The sequence below is a fragment of the Octopus sinensis genome, linkage group LG26, assembly GCF_006345805.1.
Source record: "Octopus sinensis linkage group LG26, ASM634580v1, whole genome shotgun sequence".
Classification (NCBI taxonomy): Eukaryota; Metazoa; Mollusca; class Cephalopoda; order Octopoda; family Octopodidae; genus Octopus; species Octopus sinensis.
Window position 1 is genome coordinate 11697062 of NC_043022.1, and position 20641 is coordinate 11717702.

The 20641-nt window shown below is 34.2% G+C and overlaps 1 protein-coding gene across 2 annotated transcripts in view; it reads left to right on the forward strand.

Annotated features, from left to right (window-relative positions):
- The window catches only part of LOC115224789, a 40271-nt gene extending 22664 nt beyond the window's left edge, over positions 1–17607 (forward strand). Inside the window, exons 3-4 of one of the 2 annotated variants that reach the window (XM_036513838.1) lie at positions 5768–5944; positions 17340–17607. In XM_036513838.1, the coding sequence (XP_036369731.1) occupies positions 5768–5944; positions 17340–17602 (440 nt within the window). In that variant the 3' untranslated portion in view covers positions 17603–17607. Of the gene's footprint in view, positions 1–5767; positions 5945–10344; positions 11118–17339 lie in introns of those variants that run through there. The other variant, XM_029795706.2, reaches the window with a different exon arrangement.
- The last annotated feature ends 3034 nt before the right edge of the window (positions 17608–20641 follow it).

Sequence of the window (20641 nt, forward strand, 5' to 3'; positions counted from 1 at the left end):
ATCTTACAAACAATAACTCTGAGCACCATTTCAAACTCCACCCGTGGACATATTTACAAAGTCAGAAAACAGCAGAGCTCCCATGACTTTAGGAAACATTTTTTCACGCTGAGAGTTGCTGAAGCATGGAACAAACTGCCGGCATCAGTTGTTAGTTGTAGGAGCACTGCATCCTTCAAAACTTCCATGCTTTCTGAGATTCGCCAACACTACACCTGATTTTCTCCCCTCCATACACACACAAACATGTATCTGACTCATACATTGTTCGCTTTCCAGACATTTGTACATTACTGCATATACTCTGACAAGTTGTGGTGCACCTGAGCACCGTATACAATAATCTCATTATTATTATATATCAAATTTGATGATTGGCATCCATACTAGTGGAGTGCTAAGACCAAATTCAAGCTTCTCAGCTAGTTCCTCAACAGTTAGGTGGGATTTTGTTCCACCAGGTTTTGCAGAACATCTTTGTCGAGCTCTAGAGATCTTCAAGGAAGAATGTATAATGGAATTAAATTAAATGAATGTATAACGGAATTAAATTATCATATGAATAGAGATACAGAGTATATTTTAAACCAATATAAGAACTATTTTCTTTATTACAGGTGGATAAATATAGGATATCATAAAAGATGGCATCTAGTTTATGGGGCTATTGAATTAGAGGTGTACTAAATGTATATGTGAGTACATACTTAAACCAATTTGTGCATGTAAATGAATATATTGCATGATTAAAAAATATACTAAAATAAGGATTCCCATATACAGTAAATTATATAAAAAGACTTTATACATTGTCAAAAAAATTATTTATAATTATAAACTCTAAGAAAGTATATGAAAGGATATACAAATGTATAAATATATCAAATATCAAATACAAAAAATTTCTAAAACATATGTAATTACAAATATAAAGAAATATAATATTGTATTATACAGTGAGTTTTACGAAAAATTATAAACTGCCAAACCCTTTATAAACTATATAAGCCACACAAATGTATGGGAGGGTGTATAAATACATAAAGATTTAATAATATAAAATATTAAAATTTTATAAAAATTTGGTGAAATATATTTTTTACGAAGGTATTTAACTTCTTAGATGCTACACTAAATGTGTGTATGTATGCATATGTGTGTATGTGGTATGTGGAGGGTGCATATGTGTTTATGTGTATGTGGTATATATGTGTGTGGATGTGTTTGTGTGTGTATGTGTACATAGCTGTGTGGAGGTGGGAGTGTGGGAATGTGCGGTGGGGAGGTGAATTTCTGGTCTCTTTCCCCTCACCAACACTTGATAATCAGTGTTGGTTTGTTTACATCAAACTGTAACTTAGCAATTTGGCAAAAGAGACTGAAAGATTAAGTACTAGATGTTCAGTAAAACAAAAATCAAGTCCTGGGTTTGATTTCTTCAACTAAAAACCCTTCAAATCAGTGCCCCAGCTTGGCCTCAGTCAGATAACTGAAACAAGCAACAAAAAAAAGAGAGACTGATAAAACATAATATATCACTCTTACTCTATAACTTTATCTTCAGCTTTGTAATTATTATCCAATCATGATGATGATAATGACGACAGACTACTTATCAATATTCAAACCTATTTCAAGTTACCAGCAGGCTTAGAGGGGGGTGAGTACACTCAAATGAACAGTCAAGACTGTTGATAAGAAATAGACGTGATCCGAAGGTGAGAGGAACATAACATTTATGAGTTACAGCAACAATGGTTCCTGCATGGTCTGTTCTCATTACCTTTCTTCTAACAGGTAACTGTGTACTTTATTGCTTCTATGTTCGTTAATTTCTCAATTACTCACTTGAATATCTTTCTCTCTTAAATCAATGGATCCACATTTCTCTTCTATATAATTTCATTTCACTTTTTAAAATTTATTTTCATTGTAAACTAATAATAATAATAATAATAATAATAATAATAATAATAATAATAATAATGATAATAATCCTTTAAATTCCAAGGGGATGGGAAAATCAATCACATTGACCCCACTATTTGACTGCTACGTAACTTATTGACCCCAAAAGGATAAAAGGCAAAGTGGTGGAATTTGATTTATAATAATAATAGTAATAATGGTGATGATGATGGTTGCTCCTGTCGATTTTGATGCACGAGTTTTTGAAGGAGAGGATTTGAAGTTAAGGAGAGTAACGGGAAAAAAGAGGAAAAGAGAAAACTTTCGAAAAAAATAAATAATAAAAAATAATAATAATGGCTTCAAATTTTGGTACAAGACCAGCAATTTCAAGGGAGGGGACTCACCAATTACGTTGACCCCAGTGCTCAACTGGTACTTATTTTAACAACCTCAGATAGATGAAAGGCAAAGTCAGCCACTGCTGAATTAGAACTTAACACATACCCAGACGAAATACCACTAAACATTTTGCCCAGTGTACTAATGATTCTGCTCACCATGATAATAATAATTATGATAATAATAATAATAAGACTACTGAATAATAATAATCATAGGCATAAAATCTGAAATCTTGGTGGAGGGGTCTAGTTGATTACATTGACCCCAGTACTTGACTGGTACATATTTTATCAACCCCTGTAAAGGTATGAAACAACATACCTTCACACTCGTAATTTTAAAATTATTAATCTTTTAGACGATTAACCTGAGTTTTACAAATGGAGCAGTTATTTCCAAATTTCAACAATTTCATAAGAATTACAATAAATATTTGAATATTTACTTGTTTTTTACAGTATTTACATACATTGTTTTTTGCCACATTTTACAATAATTATTTATTTATATTATTTCGTCTGTCTTTACGTTCTGAGTTCAAATTCCGCCAAGGTTGACTTTGCCTTTCATCCTTTTGGGGTCAATAAATTAAGGACCAGTTGCATACTGGGATCAATTTAATCGACTAGCCTCCTCCCCCAAAATTTCAGGCCTTGTGTCTAGAGTAGAAAAGAATAATTATTTATTTATATATTTTACAATATTCATATCTTTACATATTTTGCAATATTGTCACAGTATTTACATATTCTAACAATGTTTTCTCCACAAGGTCCTATCAGAAGAAGCTGTCATTATACTTTCCGGTTGAGTCCCCAAACATGTCCAACTGAAACTAGGGATATTATCCAACCATTTCATTCTTGGTCTACCCATAGGTTTCCTGCTTGGCTTTAAAAATTAGTTTTGAGATTCTTTCCTATGACATTCTAACCACATGCCTGTAGTATTCACATATATTTACAATATTTACAACAATTACTGCATTTATTTTATTTGCAACAGACTTGCATTATTTACAATATTTCCATATTTTACAATTTATATATATATATATATATATATATATATATATAAAATGTAACCACATGTGAATCGTTTGTGATTCTCTTTCCTCCAGCTTCCTTTTCTATTAGACTTCCCTCTAATTCTGAAGAAGAGCTTTGCTCAAGATGTAAAACCACACACACACACATGCAGATACAAAGGGAAGCTGAAAAGTTCCTGGCTTTGGGTAAAAGAAAATACAGGAGGATCAGTTAATTATGATTTTATTCAACATATTCCCCTCTCAAATTCACACACTTATTGCAGTGGCCCTTCAGTTAGTTTCTCTAAGTTCTATAAAAGAACTCAGAAGGTTGGGCCTCAAATCGTGATATCTTTGAAGTCAAAAACTTTTCAGTACCAACTTCATATAGTAGGTTTTAAAAAAAACTCTATTATATTTTTTTATTAACCTTACTGGGAATTTTATGAGAAAATTATTAAAATATTTAGTGCATAGTAGAAGTACAACCAATATATTGCAGATAATTTTTAACAGCAAAATCTTATATGGACCTGCAAGATCCATGTGGACCTCTGTTGAGAACCACTGTTCTGCCTCATAACCAGATAATCTGCAACCCAATCCAATGGACTCTCCCTGTCCCCAGACTATTTACTATGTTCCCATGACTACACTTGTAGTAACAAGATATACTGCCAATGAGTAAGCCACTACAGGGTCATTTCAACCTGCTAGAGATAGTAGTTAAATCTCATTCGAACCACACTATAGAAAAGGAGAGTAAAGTTTTGCTGGAAAAACATTGTTGATCTGAATATAGATTAGTTTCACCGTGGCAGGCCTGGGGTTAAAAAACAACAACAAAATAAACATTGAGACATTGTTGCTGCTGCTGCTGCTGTTGTTGTTGTTGGTGCAGTTGTTTTACTCCCAGGTCTGCCTAGGTTGAGCAGCCCCATGATTAAAAGCAGTTTTCTAAGAATGACCATTCCGCCTTATTTTCAAACATAGTCTATTTAGGACTACATTATCTAATGTGTTCTTACTTAAAATGGTAGAATGTAATTTTGAGAAAGATTTGGGTGTTATTTTTAGAATATAAAACAACCAATTATAGGCATCTTAAGAGATAACAAAAATATATGAAATAGAAAATTACTATTAGTAAATCTCTCGACAAGAGACATTCAGTAACAGTACTCTAGAGTAAAGATTATTTGCCAACATAATGTAGCAGTCCTGGTTAGGATGAATGTTACGACCTTTTAACCCCCTGTTTGAAAATATAAGAGCAGGGATAATGTGTCGTATAGCCAGCTGGAGATGATGTTTCATGGGGTTACATACAGCAGAATTCATCCTAACCAGGACTGCCATGTTATGTTGGCAAATAATCTTTACTCAAACACTTGTACACATACACACGTGTGTGTGTGTGTGTGTGTGTGTGTGTGTGTATGACAGGGTTCTTCCAGTTTCCATCAACCAAGTCCACTCACAAGGCTTTAAGTTTATGAACCCTTCCCCAAGATGGCACAATGGGACTGAAACTAAACCAAGTGTTTGGGAAGCAAACTTCTTACCACACAGCCACGCCCGTGCCCGTAATTTATTACATTTATTATGATTATCATTTTTTGTGATTTTTATTATTATTATTATTAAGGTGGCGAGTTGGCAGAATTGTTAGCACACCAGGCAAAATGCTTAGTGGCAGTTTGTCCATCTTTACCTTCCTGGTTCAAATTCTGCCAAGATAGACTTTGCCTTACATCCTTTCAGGGTCAATAAATTATGTACCAGTGAAACACTGGGGTAGATGTGATCAACTAGATCCCTCACCCAAAATCTCAGGCCTTGTGCCTTTAGTAGAAAGGATTATTATTATTATTATTATTATAATTATTGAGTGAGAGAGCAGTACATGCTATTAAAGTGACACTAGGGTACAAATATAAGAAGCCTAGTATACCCATCATGACCACCCACCTGATAAGGGTACACCAGGCATGTGCATCACTTCTGTATATGTCTAACATAGTCATCTTTTATCAAGATAAACAGTGCACAACTTTACAGGTGTGGCCCAGTTAGAATTTTCTCCAGGTTGATTAGCCCATCCTGTTCAAAAGGTCCTAAGGAGTGAATTATTCAAACCTCAAGGAATCCCTCTGGCTATGATGTTCTCCCACAATCCCTGCTCATAATCAGAAATGCACATATCATCAACCACAAAGGGACATGCTCAACTGATTAAAGTCAAGCGACTGACAAGGAAATCTGTGGTATTGAGCAGAGTATTTGCCATAACCCATCTTTTATACCAAGCTAAAACATAAACAGGATAACATTTCTTATCAGTTGAGATCAGAAGTTATGAGAGCCAGTGCCTAATACTACATCAGGGCATATTATATTTGCACCTCTCAATTTTACTTTCAGTTTCAACCAGCAATGGTCTGTTCTGCTACAGTTGTGAAGGAAGCCAACCTTTTTCAAAATGTGAATCAGATATAAGGGAATACAGACGGGGAATGGATTCAAAGTTTGCAGTAAACTGTTCTAAATATTCACACATGAAAGAGCCATACTGTGGAATTGAAAGATACATGAAAAATGGTAAGTTGAATATATATCCACTAGATGCAACAACAGTAGTTTTTTAACATTTAATTCTCCTTACTTCAGACTGTCTGACTGACAACAGGTGCCACACTTACTGTATTTTCCTACATACAAGTCAAAAGTTTTCTGACCATAATTTACAGCCAAAAAGGGTAGACCAACTTTACACCAAGACGACTTTGGTGGAGCAAACATTCCATGTGAAATGCTGCAGGATTTGGAAAAACAGTGACAATGTTTGAATGTTCACACCACATGTGTACACAACATACTATGTTGACTTGTATAGCAAAAAACAAGGTACATCTGCATACATATGTATGCGTGTTGTGTGCTCACACACCACGCGTGTATTATATTTTCTGGTATACAAGTCAAATATTTCAGGCTAAAATTAACAATCAAAAATGGCAGGTCAATTTATACATCAAGTTAACTTTGAAGAACTAAGAGTTTTATGTGAAGGGCAGCAGGATTTCGAAAGACAGTGATGAAGCTTGAATGTTTCCACTGTATACTACGTTGACATGTATGCTGGAAAATACAGTAGGTTGTTCTTTTCTTTAAGGTTTAATAAGAGGAGAAAAGGTACCCCACACCCTCTCACTAACAATGACTCTTCTAAAGGTTTCCATGACTGATGTGAGAAAGGGAAGAATTATCCCTGACTTGAAGCCTTGCTCAAATGCTTGCAATGGAGTGGACCCCACTAAAGGTACTGAAAAGCCAAGTGGTGGTTTTGAACTAGGTGGAGAATTGGGTTTGCCACTCATGCTCCTCAAAGGAATATAAATACTGGGTTAATTATATTGATAACAATTAGCCACAATGCTAATATTATGCCCCTTGGTAAAGCACCTAACTTTGCTTCAGTATGCCTCACTAGTAATACTGTCTGCCATTCAACCAACTTCATTAAATAAAGGCACTGGGTAAATTTGATATGCTTAACTGTAATACTAGTATTGTGGATCTTGGTTAAGGCACATAACTCTGCATTCTTCATTTGGCCTGGCTGACATGTATTTCCCACTCCTTGCCAGAGTAAAGTCACTAAGTAAATTTTATATAATGACTAGTCACAGTACTAATATTAAGCAAACTGGTAAGGGGAAAGAAATCCGTTTCCAGTTGTCTTTGCATCTTTGGTTATGAACTGGAAGAAGACAAGTGTTGTGTGTGTGCGTGTGTGTGTGCTCACGTATATACTTTCTTACCACAAAACCCTTTAAGGTCAAATTGTCTTTATCCTCTTAAATTGGCTTAAATTTGCAACAGTGAACAAAACTGGGGTCAACTAGTCATTTCAGTTAGGGAAGTGAAGGAAATCAGCAAAAAAATGGGTAACTGGAAGGCCCCGGGACCTGGAGATGATTTTTAAAATGAGACTATCTGAAATAAACTCGACTGCTCTCACAAATAAGAATACTAAATTTGAGCCTGACCACTCTCAAAAATTAAGTAAAAAACAGAAAAACAATCCAGAGTCCTTGTTTGGTACCTGACCAATTCCAATGGTAGTCATGGAATGTGGAGGTAGGTGTTTGGGCCATGTTTGTAATGGTATGTGTGTGTGTGTGTCGTCTGCAGTGGGAACAGGGACAGTTTTCTCTGTGAAGGCTTTTTTCAGTCTATCCATTGATATGGTGTTTTTATGACCATTAAGGTTTAAAGTGAAAAATTTATCCGTGCATGAAAGAAAATGGAAAGGACCTGCATACAGTGCTGTTAACGAAGGTTTAACAACATTATTGTGCACAAGAATGTGAGTCCAAGAAGTAAAGCTTCCCTCAAGGCAGAGCTAGAAATGCAACTGTCAAGTAGGTAAGAAGTTTTAGAGAGGAGCGATCTATTCAAAATTGGTAAAACTAAAAATTGTCAAGGATAAATTAAATTTATTATTGTTACTGAATATGTTGATGTTATTTAATTTCTGAATGGTTTTGCTGCTGTTTGTTTATGTAGCTTGATTTATTTATCCATCAGTTTCTACTAACATAGAGACACAAGTAAAAATTAATAATAGAGAAATGAAAATAAAACTTTGGAAACAGCAAGGCAGCCATATCTTGTGTGGAAACCATGAACATACTTTCAAGGGAGATGTTCAGAGAAAGACTTGAATGTCAACGTAAGTTCATAATACTTTATGTAAAGTAAAGTAAGTATAACAAATAATCCAGAATCCTTGTCCTGGACTGGATCAATCCCAAAATCTAATCAGTTTGTACAAGTCATGAGACCAAACATCCCTGAAAGTTTTATCCAAATCCATCCAGCGGTTCTTGAGATATCTTGTCCACAAACAAACAAACACGATTGAAAACAATACCTCTGCCTCTGCTAAGGCAATAACAACAAAAACAACAACAACAATAATAATAAAAAATTCTAATTTAGAGACCAGATAAGCAATTTGGTAGAGGAGAGTGTTAAATCATTTAAATTGACCCCAGTATTTGACTGGTACTTTTGTTTTATCAACCCCATGTCTATGAAAGGCAAATTTGACCTCAGCTAGGTTTGCGCTCAGATTGTAAAGAATTGTAACTAAATAATATATGGAATTTTGTCCAATGATTCCACCACAATAACAACAACAATAACAATAATAATTTAAATGAAATTTCAATAAAAATTACTGAAAGTTAAATATGAATTTTTAAAATGAATTTAATGAATTTTAACCAAATTTATCTATTTTTAATTTTACTTATTTTTATTTATTTTAAATTGATATTTTTTATTTTATGTTGAATGAAATTTTTCATCCAGTAACCCTTAAGTTTTAGCAACAAAACCTAACAGAAGTAAACTTAGCCAGCAAAATATATTGATTATTAAATGGAAAGCTTTAGATTTCCAATAGATTGCATTTTCTATGAATTAATTTAATATGACAAAAGAAAAATGTTTTTTGAATAAATAAATCACTCAAGTAAATAACTCAGTTTTAAACATTTTCAGTATGGTTTCCACATATAAGTCATTGAAAAACAAAGACTGTTAACTTCACTTTAAACATATCTGCTCTACACCACAGGACATCTACCCCTGGCCCTCTATACCTTTCTTCTCTCATCAACTGGCACAAAGCCACCCCACTCATTATTACTCCCTGCTTCGAGCTGAGGTGGTGTTTTGTCTTGCTAGTAACTTGATGACCCTATCGGTGCTGGTGTTACATAAAATGCACTGGTACTAGTGCCATGTAGAAAGCACCCAGTACAAATCTGTAAAGGGGTTCGCATTAGGAACGGCGTCCAGCCATAGAAGCCATACCAAGATAAACTATGGAGCTTTGTGTGGCCTTGGGCCTTATCAGTTCCTATCAAAAACCATCCAGCCCATGCCAGCATGGAAAATGCACATTAAATGACAATGATATTGATGACGATGATGATGACAATGATGTTTGATGATGAAAACAGCGATGATGATGATTTGCTGCCAAAACTTTTTTCGCATGAACTGACACTGATGGAAATATTGTCATCAAATAACAAATAATAACAATTGAAGTGAAGTTAACTGTTTGTGCATTTTTGAGTGGCTAAAAATGTGTCATCAATCGTTTTAGTTTGAACACATGACCTCGGATCAAATCAGCTGCCTGACAAGTAAGTCTCCAAAAACTCAGTTTTAATTTTATTCATTCCTAAAGAGATGCCCCAAATTCATCTAAATGCGGCTCAAACCTTGAGCATGTTTGGTATTATATATCTGTGTGAGAAGCTGTTCTCTGGGATGAAGCTTTACAAAATATCACACAGGTGTCATCTCATTGATGGACACCAGCAGTCCATCATGAGAATCTCTATAACTCAGAACCTTATTCCAAACATAAATGAACTTATTGCCAAGGAAAGATGCCAAACATCCAGCTCTGATAAATTGGTATGACTTGATTTGCTATTATTTTAAATTTTGTCTGTTTTAATTCATATCATTGTTTAAAAAAAGGTTTCATTTTCCACTGCTTAATGAATGCTTATCTCAGTTTGGTCTGCAACCTTAAGTGTGATTTGAGTTTTGGCTCTCTGTGTGATTGAGTTTGACACCTCTGATTTAAACCAACCTTATCCAGCCCAAATACTCTACATGTTTTATGTTCAAGTCAGCCAGATCCAGCCTCTCTCACTTACCCTACAATGTCATTCTAAAAATAAACAATTACATCATCGAAATCTCAAAGCTATAAGATAATGCATGATTAATTAAAAACAATACATTTGATAGAGTAATAAGAATGTTATCAGGTTAAAAAAAAGATTTATTTCCAATGACTTGCGCAAAAACATTACAGGAATGTTTCCTTCTTTTGGGTTTTGCAGTAAAAACTTAAGGTTTCCCTTTCTCTCCTTGCTTCTCACAATTGTTTATTTTCTCTTCAGGGCAAGTACAAGCTATTATTAGGGACTGTAACGATGAGACATTCTCATTCACAATGAACAATTCACCATACAAAAAACTTAGAAAAGTTAATGGGAATTACAACATTTCCGTGTGCACTTATATTATGTCTGAAGCAGCAATACTGTGCGTTTCGTTGTGTAATGAAGACATGTGCAATGGCATATTTGGCAAATCAGATTGCATTACATTGAGCTTACCACTATTTGTCATATCATTACTTTCAGTGAAGCGACTCACAAACTTCAGTTAACTCTTTAATCATTGTCAGTCCTACTAGCCATGATTTCAATATTAGTTCACAGACGTTGTTTTCCACATTTTATTGGTTTATATTAAGGGTATTTATTTAATTGACACCAGAAAGATTAACAGTAAAACCTGTAGGATGGCAATGAAGAAGAAGAAAAATACTAAACTATTGTCAGCTTCATTACAAATTCAAATATTATCAAATAAAATAAACCTGTCATACTTTAAAGAAAGAAACAAAGACTTGACAAAAGAATGGACAAAGAATGGATTGAAAGAATGGATGGAAAGAAGGAAGAAAGAAAGACAAAGAGTTTTGTTGAGTTCAGTTTGTCATCACATTCATTCACAATATAAAGATAAAACAGAGTCATCTGGCTTTCTACATTCAAAGGTCACATCCTGTCATGGTCAACTGTACCTTTCTTCCTTTCCAGAACCTATAAAATAAAGAATCAATAAAATAACAGAGCCATTTTAATTGACTCTCTCTCACACCTGCTATCAAAATTCATGGTTCATTTGACTATAGGCACAAGGCGTAAAATCTGAAAAGAGAGATTTTGTTTATTACATCAACCCCCTAAGTTCAACTGATACTTAATTTTGCGATCCCAAAAGGATGAAAGACAAGGTTGACCTCAGACAGATCACACTCTCCTTAAGATGTGGGCTGTGCCCAACAAGGCTGCTTGTTGCAAGACATCAATCTTGCATGAGATTTCCTGTTTTGAAGTTTCAATGGTATCACTTTTACATTACCCTCTCGCATTCCATTTCCACTTTCAATTTGGAGTACTTAGTCAATTTTTCAACCTCTTTACTCACAATATTCATGTCATTTGGTATGGCTACATCAATGATCTGACAGTATTTGTCTCTCTTATTCAATATGACAAAATCCGTCCGATGGTGTTCAATTACACAATCTATCTGAAAATCAAAATCCCAGAGTATCATTACTTTTGCATCTTCCTACATAACTTTACTTGGTACATGCTCATACCAGTTCTCTGTAACTTCATATTGGTATTTACAGCATAAGAGTCAATGAACACACACACACTTTATCGTGGTAGCTCTTGTATTCTTTTGTGCAAGGCTCTCATCTCCACTTACAAAGTGGGTCACTCTTTCCACAGAGTCTGCATTTCTGGATGTCAGAAATTTTATAGATGTTATACTTCACTGACTTGCTAGTGAGAGCCTGGTCTTGTGCAACAATGATCCAGCTTTTAGTGGGGCGCTTCAAATCACCTCGCAGAAGCCATGCCCACAATGCTGTATTATCCTTAATGTCCTGTGTATTCCTTCGAAACTGTCCATGCATTCTCATTTCAAGAAGGTCTTCATTCCTCTTCTCCTCAGCTCTTTGGTTAAACTCTTCCTTGCCCATCATTTCATCTGCATTTACACCTATATCTTTTGTGGCATATTGCAGCAGGTCTTGACTATTTATCAAATACTCAGTAAGTGTTCTCCTTTCACTTCTTATACAATGGTCTATACTAATTAGTCCTCTGCCACCATTCTTTCTTTTTGTATCCAGTCTGTTTACATTTGCTTTAGGGTGTGGCGCCCCATGCAGCGTCATCAACTTTCTTGTCCTTTAATCCATTTGAGGGTGGACACACTATATCTCACCACCACAACTGTCCAGATATTCATTGCGGTAATCAAATTTTTGGCATTCAGGTTGGATTTCAACACCATCTTCACCCTTTTCTGATATGCCTCACTGACATTGACTCCCATTTCTCTGTGTAGAATGTCATCCAGCTCCAAAATCCCTAAATATCTATACCCACTACCATCAGGTTCACCCATAAGTCTCTCCTGATGGTAATCGCAATCCTCTGCAGGCTGTTTTCTTCCCTCTTTTCGTATTAAGTACTGAGAATTTGGTCATCCCAAATTCCATACCGGTGTTCCTACCACACTTCTAGACTGTTTTGGTTAAGGAATCTATCTGTTTTTCAGACTTTCCAAACAATTTCAGGTCATCCATGAATAAGAGATCGTTCAATGAGGGGCCTTTCTTCCCACATTGTTAACCCATCTTAACTTTCCTAAGTGTCATTGTTATGGGTATTAGTGCAATTACAAACAGAAACAGAGAAAACGAGTCACCTTGGAAGATACCCCTTTTAATATTAACTTCTCCAAGGAATACATTACTTGAGTACAATTTGGTTTTCCACTCTTTCATGCTATGCATCAGAAAATTTGTGATATTGTCAGCAACACCAAACATATGCAGGCATTCAATGATCCAAGAATGAGGCATCATATCATATGCCTTCTTAAAGTCAATCCAAGCCATAGACATGTTTGTATGAGGTTTTTTACAATGCCTCAAAATTGTTTTATCAAAGACCAGGTGATCTTTGGTACTCTAAAAACTCTTCCTACATCCTTTTGTTCCCTTGGTGGTATTTCTTCCTGTGCCAGGAAAGTATATGTCTTTGCTGAACATATTCCAGTGACTATCTTCCAGATTATGTTTAGGCATGTTATGGGACAGTGGTTTCCCCACAATATTCTCCTATTTTTCATTATAAGTGTTATTCTCCTAGTCACCATCCATGCAGGAACTGTACCTTTCTGGACACACTCATTCAACTGGGCTGTTAGTCTTTTAAACACCGTGGCATCTCTTTAGCCAAAAGCCCTGAATCCCATCTGATCTGGGGTCTTTCCAGTTAGGCACTTTACCCACTTGTTCTTTCACATCAACTGTGCTTATAACAATATTCCATTGTTTCTTTCCTCCTTGGATTCTAATCATACACCCACCCACAAATGCAACCAATACATTCTCAAATTTTCATCCACACCACAAGACCCTTTCAAATGAGCAACACAGAATCCACCCCTCCATACTTTCAAATGACTAAACATGAACTACTATTGGAACTTTTTTTACCACTTCTATACACCACTTTCCTTGAATAATGGAACTGCAACTACAATATCTTTATATATTTTATATTTTCATTTCTGCTTTCATTCTCTTATTTCCCTCAATATTACCTATCTTTTCCTTTTCTGTAATAATTCCTTATTTCAAACTCAAATATTTACCTCTATTTAACTATCTCACATATCAGCGTTAATGAAGGGATATCCATAATATCCCAGAAACAGCTGTAAAACTGTATCTTTTTCCTTATAAATGTCCTGAAAACTCCTCACAGCCTTGGCTTTGTTATCTGATTTTGTCATAAATATATATATGTATATATATATATATATATATATATATATATATATATATATATATATATATATATATATATATATATATATATATATATATATATATATATATATATATATATATATATATATATATATATATATATATGTATAAGGATGAAAAGGAACACACGAGTTGATATATATGAAAAAGAAGTCAAGATAGAAAATGCTAAAATAATTTTATAAAGAACATTTCAGTACCGGTTTCAGTCATTTTGAGACCTTTTCAACTGTAACGATTAAATAATTAAATTTAGAAAAATTTTTTAAAAAGTTTTTTTAAAAGAATATTTGTATAGTGTTCAAATATAAGTGGCATTTTCCTTTCTCTGTCTCTCTTGTTTACACTTACAGTTGAAGAGGTTTCAAAATTACTGAAACCGGTACTGAAATGTTCTTTATAAAATTATTTTAGCATTTTCTATCTTGACTTGTTTTTTCATATATATATATATATATATATATATATTATTATTGATATCAGGAAATCAATATTAGAAAATTCTTCAGAAAGATATATACATATGTAAAATAATTTTATAACTTCACATATAATTTTATTTTTATATTATTTAAGTATATGAACTATATTTGGAATACAGGATAATATAATGGATTTTATACATAATTATTATGGATTGCTACAGAAGAATTACCAAGGAGGCATAAATGAATTTCAAGATTCTCATACTAAAAGTGTACTTACCAAAATCAAAAGCAGTCATTTTTAATTCATATTTCAAACAAACACCATTTTCCCATATTACTTCATAATATTTTTTTTTTAAAACTACCATTTGTAAAATTATACAAATTTCACATTTGATATTACCAAAGAGAAGAAGAGTTATCTATAGATGCTTATCAATGTAGGATTCCATTATTCTATATTATCTAAGTCTATGAACTATATTTGGAATACAAGACAATATAATGGATTTTACACATAAATATTATGGATTATTACAGAAGACTAACCAAGGAAGTATATATGGATTTAAAGATTCTCATACTAAAGTGTACTTGCCAAAATCAAAAGCAGTAATTTCTAATTTATATTTCAAACAAATACCATTTTATAGTATTTTTTTTAAAATACCATTCAATATATTATACAAAATTCAAATTTTATAACAGAAAGGACACTAGTATTATACAAAAGGTAAGTTACCAGTAATAAACAACAGAAGATATAATAGTTATCATACAACACATAGTGTTGCTGATATTGGAGCTCAACACAGCCCAGTGACTTATCAGATCCTGTTAACCAGCCTGGCTGAAACCGGCTCTGGCTCTGAGTACAAATGTCTTGTTTTCAAAGATTTTAAACTAAAATCTTCCACCAAACCTTAATCACAATTTATGTTCCTAACACTAGCTGAATGATAACTAAGTTATTTTAAATTGAAAGAAGCACAGAGCGTCTCAAAATAAATACAGTAACGAAAGACAGTAATGCAAGACAACCTGGAAGACAGAAGTTAACTGGTGATGATAAGTGATAGTGATGATGATGATGATACTCACGTTACATACAACAAAAGATTTCAATCTCATCATACACAGCACCTGATTTCACACAAGGATTGTGCAATTCTCGGTATGACAAGTAAGATGAAACAGTATCACATATAATACTATTATTATCCATTTCAAGAAATGACACAGGCATTGTACAACAGATATAACAGTAAGTATAGCATTATACAGTCACCAGTTGTGATAACAGCACTGCACAACACCAAATATCACACTAGAATTACATATATCAACAGATATGACAACAGTATGATACAATATGAGCATTATATACCAAATATAGTAATAGCATTATACAACTCCACATATGAAAATAAAATTATGCAAGACCAACTTTTCAGACACTGAGGTGTCCAGAACCACTTGTAATCTACATTAATTTTCACTGATGTACAGGTACCTGTATTTTTATGTAATTATTTAAGTAGGGTGTGCATTAGGGTGGGTGGTGAAAAGTGAGTGGTTTGATATGAAGGTGGAATTAAGACAGAGTTGTGTGATGTCTCCATGACTGTTTAATTCATATATGGATGGTGTGGTGAGAGAGGTAAATGCTAGGCCCTTTGATAGGGAAGACCAAATGGTAGGAGAAAATGGAGAGAAATGGCAGGTGAGTCAGATGTTGTTTGCTGATGATACAGCACTTGTGACAGATTCGGAATAGCAATGAAGGAAACTGGTGGTAGAGTATGGAAGAGTGTGAGAAGAGGAAACTGAAAGTGAATGTAGCTAAGAGTAAGGTGATGAGATGTTCAAGAGATGGAATGGCTAGTAGGATGGATGTGAGTATAAATGGTGATATGTTAAGGGAGGTGAGTGTTTTTAAGTATCTGGGAATACATGTGATGGCGGAGGGGGGGGTTGGCTGAGAAAGTGGGATATAGAGTGAGAGTAGGGGGGGGGTAAGATACTTGGTGTTGTGAATGGTATACTGAGAGATAAAAGGTTGAGTATGAACGCAAAATGAAGGGTGTATGAGGGCATGATTGTGCCAACAATGTTATATGGTGCAGAGACGTGGGGGCTGAGAGAGGCAGAAAAGAGGCGACTAGATGTGTTTGAGATGAAATATTTGAGGGCTATGGTTGGTGTGACATGGATGGACAGGATGAGGAATGAGGATGTGTGAAGGTGAGCAGAAATGAGAGAATAGCTAACAACCAAAATGGATAGATTAATGTTGAGGTGGTTTGGCCACGTGGAGAGGATAGAAGAGGAATGGATGGTAAGGAGGAGTGATGAAGGCTGAAGTGGTAGGCAGCAGAACCAGAGACAGACCAGGGTTTGTGTGGATGGATGGAGTGAGGAAAGCTTTGGTGGTTAGAGGTGTTGGAGTGAGAGAGGCAAGAGAGTTTATAAATGATAGGAAAGCTTGGAGAGTGTTTGTGGACAGATGAGTGAATTTGATGTTGCTGAAAGGGGTACGGAACCAGCACGATGCAGCGGGGGTAAACCAGTGTATGCTGCCAGGCCCAGCTGCTGATATTAGGTGTTGTGCTGATATTGTGTGTGTGTTGTGGAGGCACATGGCCTAGTTGTTAGTGCAGTAGACTCGCGGTCGAGGGATCGCAGGTTCGAATCTCAGACCTGGCGATATGTGTGTTTATGAGCGAAACACCTAAGCTCCACGCAGCTCTGGCAGAAGGTAATGGCGAGACTTCTGCTGACTCTTTTGCCACAACTTTCTCTCACTCTTTCCTCCTGCATCTTGCAGCTCACCTTCGACGGACCGGCGTCCCGTCTAGGTGGGGAACCTACACGCCAAGAAACCGGGAAACTGACTCTTATGAGCCAGGCATAGCTCGAGAAGGAACAACCAAATTGTGTGTGTGTGTGATTGTCATATTTGCATGAATATTTGCCAACAAATATTCCTATGCATCTATCTATATCTCTTTTCCTTTTTCCTTTTCCCCACCAGGTGAGATATTCAGCATCATCAGAGACTGCAACCAGCAACAGTTCTCATTCAACACTGGTCTGAATAAATACAAAATCTTCCAATACCTGAATCCATCCAAAAACACCACACTGTGCACAATCAGTAGCTGGTCCCTTATCTGTGTCACCGTGTGTGACACAGAGATGTGTAATGCTCCATCCAAAGGCCATCAGCCAACATCTGTCACTGGACTTTGGTTCCTGACCATTCCACTTTCCACCACTATCAGTTGGTTCTTTTAATGAAAACTGCCTACATATTCTACTAATAGTGAATACATACATATATACATACATATATATATATATATATATATATATATATATATATATATATATATATATATATATATATATATATATAGTAACAATGAGGATATTCAAACCTCTTATAGGGATATTTGATCCAAGATACATTGGTTTAATATATTATATTTTGAAGAGATATTTCTTCAATGGATATATTATATAAAATATCATAAAATATCCAACTCGATAATATATATATATATATATATATATATATATATATATATATATATATATATATATATATATATATATATATGTATGTATACATATATATATATATATATGAAAGGAACAGGGAGAGAAAATAAAGAATGTGTAGTCGCTAGCAATCTATCATGGCAAATGTGTGTGTGTGTATGTATGTGTATATATATATATATATATATATATATTATTAGAGACAAAACCACTATTTTGCAAAACAAACAAGGAAAGACTTAATCAATACCTAAAATTTTAAATAAACACATACATCCCCAAAAAATGGGCACAATCCCACTCACACCAATCATACATGTATACAATTACACACACAAGAACAATACATAACTAACCCAAATATACAGAACATACCACAAATCACCAACAAACCACCATCACAAATGAAACCCACACCCATACAATGACAAAACTCCCCCTCCATACCCAATTACACCCACATAGCAATCCCCATATATTCATCCATACACAAACACACATACGCAAAACACACACACACAACACATACGTACAACCCCCCAAACACACTCATATACATACGTATTAAACCCATATATGGGTTTGTTATATAGGTTTGGGGATGTATGTGTTAATTTGTCTGTGTGGGGAGGGAGTGGGTTTTTGGTGTATATTGAGGTTTATACGTTAGTATAGGTATGTGTGAGTGAGGTGGGTATTTGTATAAGTCGTGGGTCTGTGGTTTACGTGTGTGTATTTGTGTGTGAATGTTTAGGTTAGGGGGATTGCTATATAGGTTTGTTATAGAGTTTAGCAAAGGGAGATTTTATCATTATATGTTTTTATGAGTTTTGGTTTGTCATGGTGGTTTTATTAAGGAATTCGTAGTAATTTGTCTATTTACGATGTTTGTTGTTTTATTGCATTATTTCATTCATAATTTTTGAGTGGTGCTCGTTTTACCACGTGAATATTATTTTTAGTTCCATTTATTCCATTTCTCCATTCATAATTTTAAAAGATGTTCGTTTCCAGAGCGGGAATACTTTTGATACATATGTTAGGTTCCTTGGTAACGTAATTTTGTTTGGTGTATATGTTGAGGCTTATATGTACTTGTGGGTGTGTGTGAGTGGGGTGGGTGTTTGTATTTGTTATGGGTGTGTGGTTTACGTGTGTGTATTTGTGTGTGAATGTATAGGTTAAAGGGATTGCTATATAAGTATGTTATAGGGTTTAGTAAAGGGAGGTTTTATCATTTATGTTTTTATGAGTTTTAATTTATCATGGTAGTTTTATTAAAGAATCCATTCATAATTTTTTTAAATAATGTTAGTTTACCGCGTGAATATAATTTTTAGTTCCATTTATTCTATTTCTCCATTCATAATTTTAAATGACGTTTGCTTCCATAGCGCGTATTCTTTTTATACATAAGTTATGTTCCTATGGTAACGTAATTTTGTTTGGTGTATATGTTGAGGCTTATATGTACTTGTGGGTGTGTGTGAGTGGGGTGGGTGTTTGTATTTGTTATGGGTGTGTGGTTTACGTGTGTGTATTTGTGTGTGAATGTATAGGTTAAAGGGATTGCTATAGCGCGTATTCTTTTTATACATAAGTTATGTTCCTATGGTAACGTAATTTTGGTTTGATGTTTTTAACGGCTTAGAATTTAATTTCACTTCATAATTTGAAACTGACTTGAAAGTATGTATATTATTTCTCCTTATGTCATATTGTTATTTTTGATATTCTGGTTACTTACGATGTATTTTATATATCGTATTATGTGTAATAATATTGTTTTTCTTTGGCGTGTTTATGTATGTGGGATTGTGTGTGAGTGTGTGCGTGTTTTGGTTGTGTAATTTGTTTATCTGTGTGAGTGTGGGTGTGTTAATATTGTTGTATATATCGAGTTTAGTGAGTATGTATATGTATATGGTGTGTGTTTTACGTATGTATATTTGTGTGTGAATGTGTTTATGGGTTTGCTATATAGGTTTGGGGATGTATGTGTTTGTTTGTCTGTGTGGGGTTGAGTGGGTTTTTGGAGTATATGTTGAGGTTTATATGTATGTATAGGTATGTGTGAGTGGGGTGGGTATTTATATGTGTCGTGGGTGTGTGGTTTACGTGTGTGTATTTGTGTGTGAATGTTTAGGTTAGGGGGATTGCTATATAGGTATGTTATAGAGTTTAGTAAAGGGAGATTTTATCATTATATGTTTTTGTGAGTTTTGGTTTGTCATGGTGGTTTTATTAAGGAATTCGTGGTAATTTGTGTCTATTTGCGATGTCTGTTGTTTTGTTGCATTGTTTCATTCATAATTTTTGAGTAATGTTCGTTTTACCAAGTGAATATAATTTTTAATTCCATTTGTTCCATTTCTCCATTCATGGTTTTAAATGATGTCCGTTTCTAGAGCGGGAATGTGGGTTGTATGTGTGTGTGAGGGAGTATGAATAAGTATTGTGTTGAAGTATTTGGCTATTTTATTTATTTATCGTTGCCTAGACAGGGATATATATATAGGTGTGTGATTTAGTGTATGTATTTAGATATGGTTATATATAATTAGTTATATGTGTATGGGTGTATATATAGTTTATTTTTTGTTTTGTTTTATATTTTATATTTTATATTTTATATTTTATATTTTATATTTTATATTTAATTGTTGATAGGTTTATTTTAGTTTATATATTGTTTATATATTGATTATATATGGATTATATATAGGTTATATATAGATTATATATTTATATTTTTTTCATTAATACTTTAAT